Below are 20,306 nucleotides of genomic sequence, written 5' to 3' on the forward strand. Positions count from 1 at the left end.
CAAGTGGACACCAACAAATAACCTCGCTGAACGCCCAGCTCAGCAACGTGACAATAAGCAGTTAACTGACAGCCCGAACGAGGGACCCTCCGCACAGCCCGAGTGAAGACGAGGGAAACTGAGGCCGGACAAGAAGAAAAAGAAGGAGGCGTTTCGGGGCGGGGGGCCCGACGAGGTCCCGGAACCGCGGGGCAGACCCGGGGTCGCTCCTACTCACGGATCAGAACTTCCTTCTCCTCGTTCGTCATCCCCTTAAAGGCGTCGTTGGTTGGGACGAACAACGTCCAGTCCCCGGGCTGCGTCAGGAGTTCCTTCAAGTCCGCAGCTTCCAGAAGGCTGAGGAAGATGCTGAACGGAGAGGACACACGCTTGTTTTGTTAGAGTCAGACGCGGCCCCGGTGTGCTCGCCCGCAGTGCGCGGGGTCGGGGGTCGTCCGTGTGTCGCAGGGAGCGTGAGGACACTGTGCGTCCGTTTGCACGTGTTTCAAATGCCATGTATCTGTTCCGAGGGTTTCCTCATAAGGAAATAATTTAAATGTTCATAATGCTTTTTAAAACTTCCTAAACTCCGTTTTTATCCTCCACACCTTGACAAAGTCACACTTTATAACAAATAAAAAGCATGTTTTTTTTCACTTGCTATTCTACAAAATAGCCTTTGTCTGTATATATTATCATTTTAAAAACTTAATTATAAACAACTTGCAAAGAGTAGTTCAGCTCATAAGATTGATTTTTTCCACTCATTGAATTATACCACGGTGCACCAGGAAGCAAACCCGTGCGGAGAACAGATTTTTGTTTTGAAAACATGCTCCTCGAGCTCTTATTCTAAACCCTCTCCTCCGCAGCACCGGACACTGCAGGCTTTACGGAATGCCGTGGCACAGCGCGCCGGCGCCCCGCACGCCGGGGCGGCGGGGGGGGGGCGGCGAGACCCGCCGGGCTCACCTGAAGCGCTTGTCCTGCTTCAGCCTGTCGTGGAGGGACTTATCTGCCGGCTTGATGATCTCTCGGAATATGTGGATGGCGCCGTTCCTGCCTTGCTTGCTGCCTCTCACCATGCAGGAGTTCTCGATGCAGACGGCCTGGCCAACGAGAGAAACACACGCTCCGTTTCCTCGCGGGAAATTTCCTCTGCGGGAGCGAACTAAAGGTCTGGACTGGCCCTCCTCCGAGGAAAGCTGACCTCTGCAGTCAGAGGAGACAGCTCCTCTCCTCCGTTTCTAAGACCTCGCACACCCTGACGACACACGTCCGTTCCGCCAGGCTCCCCGGCACCTGTCAAGCTACCCCGTGTGTCAGGCGGGTGGTTTGGTGAGTGAGTCACAAAAGCTCCTAGAATCCCATTTGTGCATTTTCCACCATTCCTCCTCACTTTCAACCGTTTCCCCAACGCCCTTGGGGAAAGTTGCCTCTCAGGACCGTCTTTAACCAGAAGTTTCCCGACTTCGGTTTCTCTTCTGGTCTTCAGACATATTTACTACATTTTCTCGATTGTGGGATCCCATCAATTAGAAATGAAATGATTTACTTATAGTATTTTTAAACAGATAAAGGTATTTGTATGACTCAGATTGAAGCCCGTTTTCTGCACCCTTTAAAATGTGCGCCTTGGGCACCTGTCTGGCCTAGCTCAGTGAATTGAGCATGGGCTGCAAACCAAAGCATCGCAGGTTCGATTCCCAGTCAGGGCACATGCCTGGATTGCAGGCCAGGTCCCTAGTGGGGGCCACATGAGAAGCAACCACACATTGATGTTAGTCTCTTTCTCTTTCTCCCTCCCTTCCCCCTCTCTAATAAATAAATAAATAAATAAATAAATAAATAAAATCTTTAAAAGATGTGCGCCTTGGAACTGTGGCACCGGAGTGAGGAGCTTCTGGGTCCTGTTCGGCTGTAGGTGACACCGGGCCTGCAGTGGGACACTCTAGCTGGGGCTGCGAGTGATTCCTGGACCCACGCCTCACGGCGCCACGGGTCCCACTGTGATTTCCACAAGCCCTATTTCCTGGAGTGCTTTCCTCAGATGAAGTACATCAGGGCCATTTTATACAGTTCAAAGATCTTCATGTGATTTTAAAAGCTTATCCTGAACGTCATCCAAAAGAGATTCAGTTGCTAAACTGTGATCTTGTGGTAAAACACCATCCTACAAATTTGATTCTCTATAAAAGCTACCTTGTAAACTGTAACAAACTCTAGACACCAATGTGCAAATGGCCAACAGATGTATGAAAAGATGTCCAACATCACCACTCATCAGGCGAATGCAAGTCAAAACCACAATGAGACACCACCTCCCACCAGTCCACTGGCTATAACAAAACACTGAAAAAATTAAGAATAGAGGTATCATACCACCCAGCAACCTCTCTTCTGGGTGTCTACCCCCCAAAATTTAACAACATTCATTCACAAAGATCTGTGCCCCCCTGCGTTCACTGCAGCATTATCCACGGAGGCCAAGACACGGAGACACCCGAAGTGTCCTCAGCAGATGGTTGGCTAAAGAAGACCCGGTGCATCTATGCAACAGAATCCTACTCGGCCACAAGAAAGATGAAATACTGCCACTTGCGACAACAAGGACAGACCTTGAGAATGCCACGCTACAGGAAATAAGTCAGACAGATAGAGTTAAGAACCACAGCATTTCACTCATACGTGGGATATAAAACTGGAAGCAACAAATGAACGAGAACAACCGACAAACAAAAACTCACAGACACAGACGACAGTGTGGTGGTGACCAGGGGGATTGGGGGGGTGAGGGGAGTGAGGGGGGTCAGATACCTGGTGACAGAGAAGACTTGACTTTGGGTGGGCGGCACACGGTGCAATATACGGATCGTGCGTCATGGAAGTGTGCGCTTCAAACCTGCATGACCTTATTCACCCATGTCCCCCCCGACTGAATTTAATTCAAAAGATAAATAAGTCATATACATGCAGTAGCAAAAAGAAAGGTCAACAAACAACAAGTGTAGCCGAGGGTGCAGAGAAAAAGGAATGCTAGTGCACCGCTGGTGGGAGTGCAAATTTTGCTGCGGCCAATACGAAAAACAGCACAGAGATTCCTCAAAAAGGTAAAAGTGGGTCTACCATGCGACCCAGTGATTCTACTTCTAGATATTCACTCATCTCCATGAAGAAAACAAAAACAAATTCAAAAACACGTGTACATCCCCATGCTAACGGCAGCGTGAGTTATAACAGCCAAGATGGGGAAGCAACCTAGGTGTCCATCAACAGATGAGTGGATAATTTTTTGCGATGGAATATGAGCCATAAAAAAGAACGAAGTTTTACCACTTGTGACAACACGGTGGACCCAGAGGGTATTGTGCTCAGTGACGTACGTCAGACAGAGAGAGACACACGCCGCACGACTTCACTTACGTGTGGAATACGGGACAAACAACAACGACTCCTTGGCATTAGGGTGAAACGGGTGGTTTCCGGGGGGGCGGGGTGGGGGGATGGAGGAAGGCTGGGAAGGGGGATGCGGCGAGCAGCCGCCCGGGGAGGGACGGTGCCCGGACTTAGTGGGGCGATCACACCGTAAGTAAGGCGCGGGAACGTCCAGTCACTGTGCTGCACACCTGGAACTGATGTGTGCGCCAGCTGTACGTACATTACAGATAAGGAGCAGCTTATTTTAGAGAAGTGTGGGCGATTTCTGGAGTTGAAATAATGCTTTATAAGAAAGTTATGTGTCATGAAACAAATGCAGATTTTCTGAATTACGAACACACACAGCAATGTCGTGTCATTTCCTGCCTTCACACACGTCACTCAGTTTCCCAGTCTCATGATGCGTATTAATTATTAACACTTCATAAAATTGTGGGAAACCTTTGCTGTAACAGTGCTCTTTGACAAGCGCCCTTGGACACCTAGGCCAACGTAGATACTTGACGTCCTCCTGACTCACTCACCGTCCGATACACGAAGACCCTGAGCTGTTTGCCTCCGACGGTCTCGAGTTTCTGTCCGTTGTAAAGCTCGCTGAGGCCAACTTTCACTTTCAGGATGTGATTCTGCAGAATTAACTTCAGAAGCCGCTGGTCCATGCGCAGGGTATCATCTGTGAGCACGTTTTCAAGAAGAGAAGATGGTTTTACTGAGAAAGCACTCGAGTTTCTCCTGGTAGGAGACATTCATGAAAACGGTCAGTTCTTATTATCGATATTGTGGATCCTATGCTCATATCACATGCGAGTCAATTAAATGCTCCAGGCGGTGGGTGTTGTGCGCCCACCGAAGCTCTGTGACCCGTCCCTTCCGGCGACCCTAACAGACCCCACGCAGCGCGCACAGTGGGCTTCCTCTCTGGCAGGGCTGCGTGTGGTGTGTGGTCACTGGCGCAAGACAAACTCTAACGCTGGCCAAGAATTTCTCGGAGAATTTGACGTCAATGAATCGTACGAAAGACTACTGATGAATCATTTGTAAATTTATCTTTACTATTGAGGAGAAAAATCAAAGCACCCAACCTCTTAAAGGTGGGTAAATGTTAACACATATGGACCTCATTATTACAAAGAGTCGAACATTTCTAGGGATTTGCATTTTTTATTAATAATTTCTATGTCACAATTTGGTATTTGGAAAATTGTAAAGCATGATGGTATTTATCTGTTTTTATAATTATTAAATTATGCCTCACGATCTAAATATGTTTTTATAAAATCACTTTTCTGGAAATCGTAGCAGGTTACATTAATCTAAACACTGTCCCTGAATAGCAGCTACTAGGTAAAATACTTATAACAAGAGTTCACGTTATAATATGGAAATGTATAATATTCTCCTGCTTTTATTTATTTATAATTTAACATCTTACTGTCAAATTCTGAGATGCAAAATATACCCGCGTATGTGGGTATCGGATAAGAAAATTAAATTTACTTTTAAGACACATGATGTGCGCTGGTCATGTGGTTTTATTCAGAGAGTCAGTAAACACCCCTCACACAAACCTGCACTCCAGGTGCACGATTCCCTGTTGTAATAAAACGCTTTGAAAAGCAGGACATTTTGGCAGAGTGCATCGTGCTAACCCACGGTATGGATAGCCACTACAAACACCAGTTGACACCTTGTAAAATATCTGTTATTCCTTGTTGCAAACAATCACGGGGCAGCGAAGGGGCGAGACCACGCCAGGGGCAGGAGAGCGGGCGGGGCGGGGGCCGGGGGCCGGGGGCGCGCCTACCCGAGAAGGCGGTGTTCACGGGGGCCAGCAAGGTGTACTCCCTGTCGGGTCGCAGCGTGGACGCCAGCCCCAGCTGGGCCATGAGGTCCGTGAAGGTGGTTTGCTGCTTCCCGGCCAGCTCCAGGACTTGTTTGGCTGTAAAACAAACCATGAGGAGGATTCCCAAAAGGCGCCGTCACTGTTACCATCGTCGTCGTCGTGACCAACTTCGTACGTCAGTTCTTGGCTGTTCTCTAGAAGCTCTTGGCTGCACCGACAAACACAGCTTCCCTTTTTGGGGGTCACAACCGCACAGCATGTCGGGGGGACGGTGCCTTCCTGCCTTCTCACGTGCCGTTTTCTGTAACTCTGCACTGCTCACCTCTGCACCTGACTCTCGTGAGCACCGTAACGCTTTCATGTATTCAAAGATGACCGTTTGGTTACACCTTTCCTCGTGTTGTTAAGAAGCCCTTGGCCCTGTGGGGGCCTCCTGAATATTAGACAATAGAAACCCTAGAAAACCCATGTTCCCCACATGAGGTGCTGGGGCCCACGGGTTACTGATGGGGCGACCGGCTCACTTTCCTGTTCATTCTGCGTTTGAGTTCCCCGTGCCGTCCTCACACTGGACGCCCGTCTTTCGCGGCCCTGCTCTGGAGGTGCCCTCGTCGACCAAGAGGAGGGAGAGGAAGAGGAAGAACAGGACACCGTCACTCACCAGCATCGGGGATGAGGACCTGGTCGATCAGGTGGATGACGCCGTTGTTCGTCACGATGTCTTTTTTGTTCACCATTTTGATCCCGTTCACCGTGATGCTGTCGCCGTCGCATCCGATCTCAATGGTGTCCCCTTCCAGGGTCTCAAAGACCGCGCCTCCCGTGATGGCCTCCGAGCACTGGAGCGTGTTTAGGATGTGGTACTTCATGAGAGCTGGGGGCAGAGCAAAGCGAGAACGTGTCCCTGTTGGCGGGACTGGCCCTGGCCCTTCCAAACACGCGTCACCACGACAACCAGTCTTCCTTAAAAACATAATACACGCGTCTTATCTCAGGATCCACCAAAAGCTTTTACTGTTTTTTTTTTTAAACAACCAAAGGTTTTTAAAATCTGTGCAAGTTCTTGGAATGTTTTCTCATCGTGTATGCGACAGAAAAAGCTCAGCCCAGTGGATCAGTTGCATGAAATGATTTGTGCAATACCGCAAAAAAATGTTCCCACTGTTCTAAGAAAATAATTTCTGATGTGAAGGCCAAAACAGAAAAAAAAATGTCCCCTGCAGAAAGCTTGTGAAGCTGTCTGCTCCAGAACGCCCCGGCCGTGTCCCACACACGCACGCCTCCCAGAACAGCGGCACAGAACTCAGAAAGGGGTTAACACGGGCTGCCAGCAGGCAGCTCATTCCCTAACGACAACGTCGAGGACGCAGCCAGAGAAAGATGGTCCCTTCCAGGAATCTCAAGGGATCTGTGCCTCAGCGCTATTATATCCGCACCTTCAAAACGCCTCATCGCAAGTTGGTTAAATGTACTTCGGAACAGGCCGAGTGAGAGAAGTACACTAGGCATGACGTGAAGTCCACTTGGAAACAGGGAGAGTGCAGAGAAGCCCAATTCTGTGGACCGGTAATGGCCCGAGAGAACCGCGCAATCTTCTCAGCTCAGTTACGCCCCTTAGGGTACATTTAGAATTAAGAGCATTTCATAATATGTATACAGTATGAAAATCTGGTCATCGAATATTTCTTTCCAACACTTGTTAATCCTTTTTAATGTGGCTATTTACGTACTTGAAAACAGTTCAGACATGTAATCTTTTGAATATTGGGAGTGTAATCACTTGAACTATTAAATTATTTAACGACTCCGCACATTCTTTCCAGGACTTTGTGTTTTAAGATGTTTACGGCCCAACTCAGACAAGCCTGTGTCTTTGCTCGCGAGAGCCGACAGACAACGCGGGCGCGCTTTTCCTCTTGGGAGCTGGGAGGCTCCGCACGGGGGAGCCCTTCTCGTACCTTCGGAAGCCACCTTGTCTCCCATGATCCTCTCCAGGACCCCTCGGGGAAGTCTCTGAAAAGCCTCGTTGGTGGGAGCGAAGAGCGTGAAGTGGCCGTCTCGGCCGAGGGTTTCCATGATGTCAGACGTGATGGCGGCCGCCTGCAACACAGAGGCGCTTTCAGGGGCGGGGGCGTCGCGGACCCCAGCGCGGAGGACCGCGTGCCTCGCCTGGGCCGCCCGGGCTGGCCGCCTCTGTAGACGCCCCGGCAGTTTGCCCTGGTTAGAAAACCTTCGGGCAGGGAGAGTAGCAACGTCCAGCCGTGCGCGTAGCAACCAAGGCGGGCACGTTCTAAATGCACTAAACACACAGCAGCTGCAGAACTAACCAGGCCCGTCTACGTTGTCCACATAAATGTTATTGCATAGGAGGCGATAGATTTGCCGAACAGCATTTCACTGTTCCTCCCTCGGGGCCGGGAAGAGAAGGACGGGCAGTGACCCCGGACACTCGACCGGGGCTGCTCACACTCACCCGGAACGACGAGAGGTCGTCTTCGGCCTCGATGAAGTCTTGAATGGAGGTGCCGATCTGGGTGAGCACGCGGTCGATGACGTGCACCACGCCGTTGGTGGCGATCTGGTTCCCGTGGATGATGCGCGCACAGTTCACGGTGACGACCTGGGAGAGTGTGGGGAGACCGGCGTGCGGGGTCAGAGCTGCCCGTCGGCCGCGGAGACCGCCAGCCCGTTCCGCACTTTGAGTTCGTGCGGGTGCAGTGCACCTGAGGGCGGGCGTTCTGGTGCAGACGCTGGGAGTGGGGACCCACGTGTTGCCACGTGTACGAAAGAATGAGCAAGCAAAGCCAGGAGAGAACGCAAGTACGGTTACACTGGACATGGAAAGCAGGAGACAAAAGCATTTTTTTCATTTGAATTGTCGCTCGTATTCTTTTCTTTCTTTTATAAAGATAACAATCGACTTTCTGATGTGGCGCAATAACTTGCGTAAAAAGCCTCCATAGCCCTAAACTAAGTTCTGAGGGAGGAGCACGGACACTCACAAATGTAGTGAGTCCTGTTCTGACACTGTCCTACCTGTTGCCTCGTCAGGGGTCCTCCCTGCGCCTGCACGTTGGGCGGCTGAAGGAGCCGCGCGAACGTGTACCTTGCACCCAAGGATTCTCCTCGAACACACGGGAGCCTGCGTCAGGGTAGTGGCCAGAGGCTGAGAAAGGGATTCTCATTCCCTGTTACTCTTTGATAAATTCTCTGATAAACTCTCAATTCTTATTTTTCTCTGGTTGTGGTTTTTTCAAGCACATCGCTACTAAATGTCCTGCTTAGAACAAACATCTGCGTCTACTGCCAGTTTCACTGATTCCTCACAATCACTCTTTTTTTTTAAAGATTTTATTTATTTATTTTTAGAGAGAGAAGGGAGGGAGAAAGAGAGAGAGAGAGGAACATCAATGTGCGGTTGCCGGGGGTTATGGCCTACAACCCAGGCATGTGCCCTGGCTGGGAATCGAACCTGGGACACTTTGGTTCCCAGCTGGCATTCAATCCACTGAGCTACGCCAGCCAGGGCTACAATCACTCTTTAGTAGAAATCAATCGCTGAGTCAATAATGCACCGCCCTATGATATAAACAGTACCGAGAAACTAAGGGCCATGTTGCTTAGACACACCCTGTTACTGACGAAACTTACCCCGTTAGGATAGTGGTTAATGAAAAGTCCCAGATTGTTGTACATCGAAGGGATGATCATGCCGTTTTTCAAGTCCTTGGTTAACATTCTCTTGTTGACCATGTGGCTGTGCAGAGCGTTCAGCAGCTCAACATTCACGTTGCTCTCCAGACCTCTGCGAATGTCCTAGGAAGAATTAAAGCGACAGCAGTTTAATTCACTGTGGCTCATCCTTAATAGACTGATAATTGTACCACTTCTGCTCTCATTACTTTCTCATCGCATTATCTAGCTGGGCAAACGAAACTGGCATCACTTACTTTATACCCTTTGAATTGATTAAGGGATTTTGTCAGTGCAGGTACACAGGCAAGCGTCCTGAATCTGGTAGAGTGAGTGGGCATTTTTAGAGACAAAACAAAATCTTAAACACATACACTGATGAAGTGACCATCTTGATATAATGTAAAGGGTTATGGGGATACAGGCTTATCAGATATTTAAATTATAGTGAGCAATAGAACAAAAAGCATTCATGTGTTTACTATGCAAGGATTTTGTGTTTATTCAAAAGCAAATTTAAGAATTCAAATGCCCCGGGCCTTTCCCCTTATCCAGTGGCAAAGGCCGTGCAGAGCTACGGGAAGGGCGATGACAGGTCAGGCGAAGTCTCTGCCTGAAGACCCTGGTCACGCAGGGCATGTGAACGTGAACTCGACAAGGTCAAGGGCAGGAGGAGGAAACGATGATGTCAGGGGTCAAACGAGAAAGGTCAGCGTTTGGAGGTTTGCCGACAGGCCCCGGAGGGGCGCGGGGAGAGGGGAGGTGGGGTGATGGCCCGGGCCAGCGGCCCAGCAGGCCGAGCGGAAGGAGAGCGGCGGTCGCCCCGCCCCCGCCCGCCCCCGCGCGGTTCGCACCCACTCCCGTGCTTCCCAGATAAGCCTGCGAGAGGCGCTCGGACGAGCGTGGGCGGCAGGAACGTGCAGGGCTCCGAAGCCCGAGTGACGTGCGGACTGGACGGGCCGGGGGCAGCCACCGGGATGGCGTGGCCTCGGGTCCCAGGAATCAGCCTGGGCCTCGGGGAGGCTATAGGGTGGCTGTGCACGCAGGAACGAGGGCAGCAAGAGTAGAAAACACAGGACGTGGGCGACGAACCGCGGTTTGTAGGAGCTGGAGCGGGAGCCGCTGGGGATGACCCACAGTTTTCAGTCCGAACCCTGAGGTTCCTACTGTCAGTTATGGGGGGGCGGGGGGGGGGTGAAGCCAGCAGAAAAGCAATTGTTTATGGGGAAAAAGTGGCATATGTTTCAGGCACCTTTTTGTTTAAAGATACGAAGTTGTCCCCAAGGAGCAACATGAAGATAGATATTAGAAATACTCCCCGGGGACCCAAGGGCCGCAAGTGCAAGAAACACAGGTCGCGCACGGGGTTACTGTGCCGAGGTGACCGCTGCTGACCTCACCGGAGGTCGGTGCAGGGAGCCCAGCGGACTCCCGGCCAGACGTCCCCGAGGCCGGCCCCTCGGCGGGGAAGGCGGGGAGTCGGCGGGAAGGGCGGTGGGCGGTGAGGTCGGACACCACCCGGAGCCAGAGCGAGAGCGCTGTGCCGCCGGGCGGATTGGCCGCACTGCAGACGCAGCGCCGCGCCGTCTGCGGGAGTCTGTCTGTCACCGGGTGCTAGCAGACTCCCAGGGCGATCACCGACTCACCCTCCTATCAGCTAGAAAGGGGAACAGATTCCCGTACCAGCCTCACAGATTTGGAAATCCGCTCACTCATAACTGGGTGTGTTGTAGATCACAACGTATCTGAGAATCAGATGTGTTGTTTACAGTGCTCCATTGACACATGCGTACGTGTGTTTATCAGTCTGTCGACCTCTGAACAGCCAATATCTCCACGCACACTTAAAATAATAATTAAGTATATCTATATAACATAACATAATAAACTTCAGATGTCACCAGGCTTCTTAACTTAGCTTTCTACTAGATATGCCAATTAAAATTACACATACTTTTTCAGAGCCAAGAAGGAAAGAGGAGAGGAGTAAAACCGAATAATAATAAGCGCTCGCTCAGTCCGTTCTTGGTTTGCCTTTTCTTTCCCAGGCCATGAGGCGCCGGGGGGTCGTTTCATTTACGGGCGCATTGAAGTGGTTCACTCCTTACCCTCTGCAACCCACCCCTTTCTGCATCGTCACACACGCACCACGCAAATGCACGAACCCCTGCCCACTGCCGAGGTCACCAAGCAACGAAGGCAGAGCGACAACACCAGCTGCGCGAACCGCACGAATGACAAGGGGAATTACCGGGTCCAAGTTGTCCCAGGCGTCGTTGCTGGGTGCGAAGTAGGTGAAGGAGCCTTTGCCTTCGATCTCCTCCCGCAGCTTGGAGATGTCGGAGTAGCGCTGCGTGGTGGTGGCCCCCACGATGCCCAGCGTGCCGTAGACGTGGTCGATGGGCATCACTGCAGCCGCGGGGAGAGGAGGAGGAGGGTTTAGGGTTTCATTTCAGCAATCGTATTATTGCACAGTCGTCTACACGTCGCACGGACTTCCACAATACACGGAGCTGCTCGTTTTAGCAACGGTAAAACTCTAGGACTCACTGATGGCGCACAAGAGTGGGCCTCTGAGTGCCAACTAATGAAATGCTGCTGGAAATTACACGCCTGTGGGTACATCCCTGTGAGGAAAACGAGTTTTGAATGGTCATCCCGGTCTCACACTGGGTCTGTCCGGGTGTCCCTCAGTGCCAATCATAATAGCTCTGCTACAGTCATCAGGAAATATTTCTCATTATGTCATGGCAAAGGTAACATTTTCAGTCATGTTGCCTTAAAGTTCCTAAATATAATATTTTAGGTGTAGGCACACAATTTTCAAAGATTTGGCTTCTGAAAGACATATGTAGACCTGCTTCTTTTAATCATCACTTTAGGAAGAAAGTAAGTCCAAGTATCTAACGTGGCCAGAATAATTCTCTTGAGCTTCCAGAAGAAAGATTAATATATATGAATGCCCACCTTCAGACTGGTGCGGCCAACTTGTGTTTATAACTCTGTCATATTTGAAAATAAGTCTGGTTCATGCAACAGCATTGGACAAGTGATTATCACTTTTGGGACTGTGGTGAGACTAGGCGGCACCATTAATATATTAAGTGATAAAGCCGGGAATTGAAAAGATCCCAGCAGGACGGGGAAAGCAGCGAGTCGACACTCACAGGTGTTGCGCGGTGGAGGAGGGCTCCGTGCGAGCCCCGTGCTCACGTGGGAAGCGCACACCCCGGAGGAAGACCGGCCTGACACTGCCCGTGTAAGGAAGGCCCGTGAGCAGTCTGAACCGACTGCACACTCGGTGATGAGCTACCGCTGTGACATCATCACTAGTCACAGTAGCCGAAGTTCAGGGGCCCCGGAGCGAGGTCTTGGCCTGCAAATCCTCTCAGCTGCCGGGACCACGTGACTCAGGAGCCCCAGTCTGGGGTCACAGTCAGATGGAGGTGACTGGGCCGGGGTGGGGGCTTCTCTGGGCTGGCGTCCACGCCGGTGAGAGAGCCCGAGGCCCTGCGACCTCAGAGGAAGGGAGGTGGGCTCCCCCCTCCCCCCGACAAGAGGAGCTTCTGGTGGGAGGAGAGGGTGGGCAGAGGAGGGCGGGACAGTCGGTCGGAAGAGCTGGCATTTCAAAGAGGAAAGGGATGCGCCATTTTTCTGGAGTCGGCAGCGTTGTGGGAAGCCGGCTCTCAACAGGGGGACCGTCACGGACCCAGAGCTGCCCGCTCAGGAAAGGCGGTGCCCCGCCACGTGGCCAGGGACCTGCTTCCGGACAAGTTCAAAGGGAGGGGTTTGGAGGAGGCGATTTCTGTTCTTGAAGGAACGTTGAATTAACTTAGTTTAAGCTTCTGTTGCCTTGTCCAGAATTCGGTGCATGCAAAGCAGGTTTTACCACCTTATCGCCACGATAACTTCATGATTAACATAAATATGAATCTGTGGGGGTGCAGCTGAGACTTATCATGACGCTAAACACACCCGGAGCTGGCTTCTCTGCCAGCTTCCTCGGGCTTTCCCCCCACCCACGGCAAGCCCCCCTCTCTCAGTGACCGCGGTTTTACCTGCCGGGCAGCCCTGCATCCCCTCCATCTTCATGTACCCGGGGCAGCACTCGTACAACACGGTCCTGCGGGCCGGAGGAAAGTCACCGTTACCATGGAGACTCGACTCCGGGAGATGAACACACACCCTGCAGCCTACAGAGGGTGTGTTGCAGGATTCTGCCGACTCCCCCCAAATTTCTAAAGCAGCTGTTCACCCAGAAAGCAGACATTTCTGTCCACCAACACAGTCGAGTCCTAAAGGTGTCGTTGGGAATTTGAGCACCTGCCAGTGGATGGAAATCAGGCATTCTTCCTGTCAAAGTTTCTTATTTCTTTGGTTATCCGAAACTAGCAGCTAGCATTTACATTTATCCCAGAGCCTCAGATGTAAATGTGTTTGTGAAAAAAAATGAAGCTACTTGGGGGAAGAAAATATGCTAATAGAGTTAAACAAAGGAGACATTGTTATATTTCTGGTAATGAGCCAGGCTCCAAAACAGAAAAAAAATTTCATGGAAAGCGAGCAAGAATCTTGGCATACGCTTGGCACAAGCCTTGGCATCTCTGACGCATTTATACGGTTAACAGAAGATTACATCACCCGCCTCCACTTCCAGGGAGAACATAATAAAGATTCCCCCTCAAGGTTTCGGGGAGCGGGTCCCTTCCTGCGTCGTGAGCGTGCATCCCCCAGATGCCTCACAGAGACCAGGAACAGGGAGAAGGAAGATATTTGAATCCAGAGTCTGGGAGCTCCCGGCTCGGGCCTGCCGTGCACCCTGGCCAAGTTCATGGCCACTGCTGACTCGTAATTGTGACTGTAAACACACGAAGGACTCACAAGTCTGCCTGATGCCTGTAAACCAATGGGAAGGATGCCCAGGTTAAAAAGGAGCATCGGCTGAAACCCCTCGAAGCCACCGAGTGGGAGTGGCTGGCGACAGTCTTCGGGGTCCTGCACTGGTTTGCTGCGGGGGGTGGGGGTGGTCTTCAATACGTGATTCTCATTTGGAAATAGAGATAACCCTGCCCATCTCAAACAGGCATCTGCTCACCGCCCCTTTCCCCGTCTGCACGAATCCGTTTGTTTCAAGTAGTTCAAGTACGAGGACACCTGATACCGCGAGTCATTCAGCAATTTCCCGTCCGCCCATTCGGTTTCCCTGCGGACACCCTGCAAGGCGGAAGCCCGCACCTCAGCAGTAGAAGAGATGAAGGCTCCAGGAGGTGAACTGACTCTGCACTTACTGTCCGTGCTGACACTTTAAATTTAAGAACAGGTTTCTGACTGATAACCCTCCGGCCCTCCCACCGTACTTAGAGTAACCGATGTTTAACAACGACGTGCTAAGCAGGTCTCCCCCGCCCCGCCCCCTCACCTGGCCGCTCCGGGGGTCTGCACTGTGGGTGGCGCCCTAGTTAATGGGAAGGAAGGGGTCACGGCCACCGTTCTCTGGACTGGGGGGCATCTCCGATGGGACTCCGTCTATGACTCACCACCGTCATTTCAACAGGAAGAATTGGCACATGTGAGGAGTTCTCGACCTGTATATGCCCAGGGTCCTATTTTTTCTGCTAACCCTTATTACTAGAGTCAACCAATAAGCATGTCTATCAGGCAATAAAACACGGTTTCCAACTGTAAGTTAATCAGTGCACTCTATAACCAAGTTAAAGAGTAATTGTCTTTTTGACGTTTGAAATAGTGAATATCGTGGTGGGCTTTGTGGACCCCTGGGAATCTGGCGGCTTGGAATAGAATGGCTGAATTAAGTAAAGAGATGAAATGCAAATCCTTTGCCACTTGAAATCTCATGAAAACTCTGGCGTCACTTGGAGTGCTTGAGATAATTTCCAAATGACTGTAGGGAAACATTTATTTATGCCTCAGAACCCCTGGTATTTCGGATCATGTTGTTCTTCTGGCATAAAGAGCGAGTAGAAAGGACACATTCCGCCCCGGCTGGGGTGGCTCAGTGGCCTGAGTGCCAGCCTGCCAACCGAAGGGTTGCTGGTTCGATTCCCAGTCACGGCACATGCTCGGGTTGCGGGCCAGGTCCCTCCCTGGTTGGGATGCATGACCGGTAACGGATCTCTCTCCTTCTCTTTCTCCCTCCCTCCCTTCTATCTAAAAATAAATAAATAAAATCTGTTTTAAAAAAGAAAGAAATGACCCAGTCCGCACTGCACCCCGCCGCACTGCCGCGTGCCTGTGATGTGCGGTCTCTGGGCCTCCCCACACTGGCTCGGGCAGGAGAGCCCCCCAGCGCGTGGGGAAATGCAGGCTGAGCTCCACCCTTCGTGTGCGCGACCCATTCTTTAGACACAGAACACCCTCACAGTGCGGGGGCGGGGGGGAGCGTTCCCAAGGAAAATGCAGCGCGTGCCCCAGGGCGGGCCCCCGGAGAAAAGGGCCGACTCACGTTTTCTTCCCGCAGATGGCCCCCTGGTACCAGTTCCGGCAGGTGCTGAAGTACTTCTTCTTGGTGCCCAGGATCTGCTGCAGGGCGCACACGTTGGGGCTTGACCGGCAGAGGAGAAGAAAGAGAGTTATGTCCCGGTGGCACCTGGTTTCATTTAACACTCACAGGTGGGACGGACACAGGAAACTAAGGTGACGCGTGGGTCTGACTTTGGAAGACGTGAGTGTGGTCTGGCCCAGACCCGACCCCTGGTCCGGCCCCACGGCGGGAGCGGGGGGGGGGGGAGGGTTTCCGGGAAGACGAGAGCCGAGGAGGGCCAGACCCTGGGAACCAGCGGCCAGCGTTCTGGGGGTTCACCCAGGAGGGGTCACCCAGGAGGGGCGCAGAGGCAGCCCCCCGCTCAACGGGCCTTCATTTTCCCGTGTCTCAGTACTTTCAGCCGTACACAACCCGTCCACCTTCGTAGACAAAAGGCGGGCTCACGTTGGGGCGGGGGAGCCTTCAGGGCCCCCCGGAACCGCGAGAGGTCAGAGGGCAGAAGGGACCAGTGGTACTACTGCCCACACGGTAACGTCTACAAACTCACAGGCACTACTTTCCTCTGTGGTTTTCTAGTGAGTTATGGCACAGATGCGTGAAGGCGACATTCGATACCACGGCCGCACACAGGAAAATTTAGTTTTTGAATGGAACTAATAGATCAGAACATCCTCTGCCAGGATTTTAAGTGTTTTTTTTTCCTCTTAAAGAGGCAGAAGTCTTGCTTGCCCTGTAAGGCAAGGAGCTTCGGGGCATTACGAAAAAGCCTCCTGAGGCCCAGGAGGAACTGCCAAGATCCCTTTCAAACAGCAGTGTGGTGAGGACACTAAATTAGGGCATAACTTTTAAAATGCTAAGTGGTAGCTGAATTTTTCCTAAGAAGCATACACTTTTTTGCATTTTTTACTGACTCTAAAAGTTAAAAGCTTCTTCTATGCTTAAAACAAGCCAGAGAACTACATTACCAGTTACTTAATTTTTATACAGAACTTGAGTCAAAATTTCCCTAACATCCTGTGAGCTATCTCAACGCCGTTCACCTAAGGAGGGCTTCTAACCACAGACCTCACCCCAGCTGTTTTTGGGAGAAAATAAAAACACAAGTCAACCGTACCATCAAGAAATGCCCTGTTAAATGTCAGATTAGAACAATGTAACGTTTCCTAGAAAGCGATGAGGCACAAGTTACTCTGCGAGGAACGCTTCAAGTTCAAAGCCCATCTAAGAATCACAGACCATCCAGTGCTTCCTTTTCCTGTGACTTTCTCATAAGGAGAGACAGCGTGAGCACACTTGCCCACACCACCTGCAAAGGGGGGGAAAGAAAGCGGTTTAGCCCCCACTCACCCCTGATCGCGGGCCCTGATCCGGCTGTGGGCCAAGATCTTGTCATAGTGGCCGTTGGCGTCGGCAGGGTTAACGGCCGCCAGCAGCAGCAGCAGCGGCGGCAGCAGCGGCAGAGCCAGTGCGGGTGGGAAAGGAGCCATCCTCAGCCTCTGCCTGCAGCACCTCCCCGAAAAGCACTGGAGCGGGCTTTGGAGAGCTCGGGGTTTATATACATGCCACGGGGCGGGGGGCGGGGGGTGGGCGGGTGGGTGGGGGGAGGCTCAGCAGAGGAGTCGGCCGCCGCCAGCCGCCAGCCGCCAGGGCAGACCTGCTGGGCTGGGGCTGCGGAGTCCAGGAGCCTCTTTCTGACTCACTGGGAAGAAGACCCTCACACTAAGATGATTTCCGCCGTCTTCATTGCTAACACCTGGCTCACTGGGGGTGCCTGCGTCGCTGTCATTCTGCAGTGTCATCCAGAGGGGCCTTTCGATGACACGTGATTTCCCTGGGGTTGGGGGGAGCAGTCTGCAGCTCCCCTCTTTGGGGGGTGCATGGCCCTGTGCTGGGCGACCTCCTTGTCTGCTCCGACCACCTGCTGTCACAGTCGCCCCCCGTCACAGGGGGAAGGGGGCTGTTTTCCCACCAGAACACACAGGAGGGTGCACATCCGCCAGAGGCGCGAGGGGCTGCGGACGAGGCACAGCTGCTGGGGACGCGAGGCTCCCCCGCCGCGGGTCCCGCTGAGGACAGACAGCCCCTCCGCCCCCTTCATCCGGTTTCAAGGGGGAGCGGCAAGGCGCAGACGGAGTTAACAGAACCCACTCCTGGCGCGGGGCCCTAACTCCTGAAACAAAGCAGGAGAGGAAAACATGTGGGCTGCAGTGTTTATTCCTCGCATACCTCCCCCGCGCGGGAAACCTGGAGGCCCGCACCCTCTGATAACCCCCAGGCTGAAGCGCCCCCTGCTGGAAACCGGCGGTACTGACCCGACTGTCCGTCACGGGGCATTTGGATGCCGATTAGGAAACGGGGGCATTGACCCGATGACGCTTCTGACCTTGTCAGGAGCCCCTGCAGGCCCTCAGTGTTTCCCTGCCGCTCCTCGCCAAGGGGTGTGCCTTCTCGCCGCTGCACCCAGGGACAGATGGGCCACATCTTCAGGACGTTTGGGGTAAAAGAACATCTGAATTTCGGACGTCGACCATGAGACAACATGATAACCGCTACGAGTCTCCTTGAACAAACAAGCCACGCAGTATCCTGAAGTCGAAGCGTAGGCCATTCAAACACTTCTCGTGGCCAAGGGCTTCTGCTGTGGAGACACGTGTGTTCTGCTCCCCCACGGGCGATGTCGAGAAACTCTCCCCCAGACCCCCCCGCTGGCCAATGGGAAGGCCGTGGGGGAGGCTGGACGGGCCGGAGCGATCTCCACCTCTCAGGACAATCGTGCTGCGCTTGTTGCGGGGAGTAAACAGTTCTTCCACTCGCTGCTCGTTTGTGAAGAAAGTATGCGATGGAACGACACATCCTGAGATGCGGTTCAGCTGGCTCTTTTCAGTTCGCAAAGTCTGGTCACCAGGTAGAGGAAGTAAAACAGTAATTCAGACAGAGAGGTGACGCCCCGGCCAGTCGCTCAGCTGGTTCGCGTGACAACAAAGGCCGTGGGTTCAGTTCCTGGTCAGGGCACATCCTGGGCTGCGGGTTCGATTCCCGGTTGGGGTGTGCATGGGAGGCGATAGACGGATGGGTATTTCTCTCTCACATCACTCCTTCTCCCTTGTCCTCTCTCTCCAAAACAAATGAGTATGTCCCAGGGTGAGGATTAAAAAAAAGGCAGCGATGAAGAGAAGACGTCATTAAAAGTAAATTATATTCTTTGCCTTGTGGGAAGAAGAGAATTAACCTGTTATTTATATTTCTGTGGATGAAATTATTCCAACTTCCCTGTATGTTGCGGGCACGCTCTGCACAGTAGAATCCCATGATTCCTATGTTGCGCACAGAGTGGGGATTAGGAATGGCTTACTGAGTGGGATGAAAACTTATGTAAATAATTTCCACTTAATATCAGCAAATCATCTGTCAGAACATTATTGATAACACAGTTATATAAAAGTCTTCAATTCTAGACTGGTTAGACATTATAACGTAGACTACTTATTTTGTTAAGACATAATAACAGAATGTTGGAATTACAGAAAAAAATAAATCAAACGTAAAATGGAGAAATCTCACGAGCATCACCACCATAAATAGTAGTTTACTCTTCACTGGCATGCCCACTACTGTCATGTGGTCCTTTTACGTATTAGACAGGGTGGCTGCCCGTACGCGTTGGTGTGACGTAGCTAACATCTGCCCACGTCCAGTGTGGTTTGGTGGAGAGCAAGTGATGGGGTAGAGGGAGACAGAGATACAGGCTTGGACAATGTGTATAAAAAGTAAAAGAGCTTTTCAGATACGTCCAGAGTAGCAACAGGTAGACTCCGTGATGACTATAGGGGGGAAGGAAGGATTGGTGATTTTCTGATTGCTTAATAGTGCCTGCGATGCACTGAAAACACTGGTTCTTTTCAAGAAAACTGTGACCCGTTGTTCCTTGTGACCACGGTGTCGCCCGCCCTTCAGGGAAAGGCCAGGCGATCGCCCGGGACGAGCAGCGAGGGTCGGCTGGTCCCTCCCGACCGGAGGTGGGAGGCTGCGTGCGCGAGTGCGGGCGGGCGCGGTGAAGCAGGAGACGGCGCACCCAGGAGACAGACGTTCCCTCCCCCTCTCCTTTCGGAGAGTCAGACAGGGGCACCTTCCCCACGTCCACGAGAATCTCATTCGGAACGTGTCTACGTCCCCACGGACGCCCGCAGGCGCTAGCGCTCAACACGCACCCACGCGCCAGACAGGAACGCTGCCCGGTGTTGGGGGGTCCCTGAAAGCGAGGCCGGGGTGCGCCTGCAAACTCCGCACCCACTTAGAGGTGGGAGAGCATTCCGACAGGAGGGACCTTCTAGGGTAGACGTGAAAACATTCGAAAGCGCTGCAGCTTCAAAGGCTGAGCCCGGCCCAGAAACGCGGTAACGGCGGGAACCAGTCCAAGCAACTGCTTGGGCAGAACCCCGCATCAGGGGGGCTCACCCCGGAATCCGGCCCATGGCTGACGGCGCGGGGTGGGGGAGGGAGGGAACGGCAAGGTCCAGAGCACGGGGAGAAAGGGTGGTCTAAGTTGTGGAGAAGAGAATGAGGAATCTCGAGACAAGTGCGGTTCTCTCCTTCCGGAGCACTCGTCCAGTCTCTCTCTCTCCCTCTGTCTCTCCCTCTCTCTCCCTCTCCCCCCCCCACACACACACACACCGAGCCCCCTGCCTCCCCCTCACCTGAAGACCCTGCCCCTGGGGCAGCCGCATCGTTTTCTTGGGACTTTCAGGGCTGCCAAGTCCGACCTGGAAATGTAAGTCATTAACGAAGAAGAAACCGTTTCTGTTTGATCAGAGAAAATGTTACGTGTCCATAAGACTGAGACTCGGGTGTCTA

General features: G+C 52.4%; 1 protein-coding gene across 8 annotated transcripts in view; it reads right to left on the bottom strand.

Annotated features, from left to right (window-relative positions):
- Positions 1–16,965, bottom strand: part of POSTN (periostin) — a 30,274-nt gene extending 13,309 nt beyond the window's left edge. For all 8 annotated transcript variants that reach the window (XM_045839194.1, XM_045839198.1, XM_045839193.1 and 5 more), the window contains exons 1-12: positions 16,803–16,965; positions 15,417–15,515; positions 13,012–13,076; positions 11,205–11,362; positions 8,912–9,076; positions 7,734–7,880; positions 7,219–7,360; positions 5,922–6,134; positions 5,222–5,356; positions 3,942–4,090; positions 952–1,088; positions 218–348 (exon numbers count right to left, since the gene is read on the bottom strand). In XM_045839194.1, coding sequence (XP_045695150.1) covers positions 218–348; positions 952–1,088; positions 3,942–4,090; positions 5,222–5,356; positions 5,922–6,134; positions 7,219–7,360; positions 7,734–7,880; positions 8,912–9,076; positions 11,205–11,362; positions 13,012–13,076; positions 15,417–15,515; positions 16,803–16,942 — 1,681 coding nt within the window. In that variant the 5' untranslated portion in view covers positions 16,943–16,965. The remainder of the gene's footprint in view (positions 1–217; positions 349–951; positions 1,089–3,941; positions 4,091–5,221; positions 5,357–5,921; positions 6,135–7,218; positions 7,361–7,733; positions 7,881–8,911; positions 9,077–11,204; positions 11,363–13,011; positions 13,077–15,416; positions 15,516–16,802) is intronic.
- Between the last annotated feature and the right edge of the window lie 3,341 nt (positions 16,966–20,306).

Source organism: Phyllostomus hastatus, unplaced genomic scaffold (assembly GCF_019186645.2).
Source record: "Phyllostomus hastatus isolate PE091 unplaced genomic scaffold, TTU_PhHast_1.1 phas_contig_29, whole genome shotgun sequence".
Taxonomy (NCBI): Eukaryota; Metazoa; Chordata; class Mammalia; order Chiroptera; family Phyllostomidae; genus Phyllostomus; species Phyllostomus hastatus.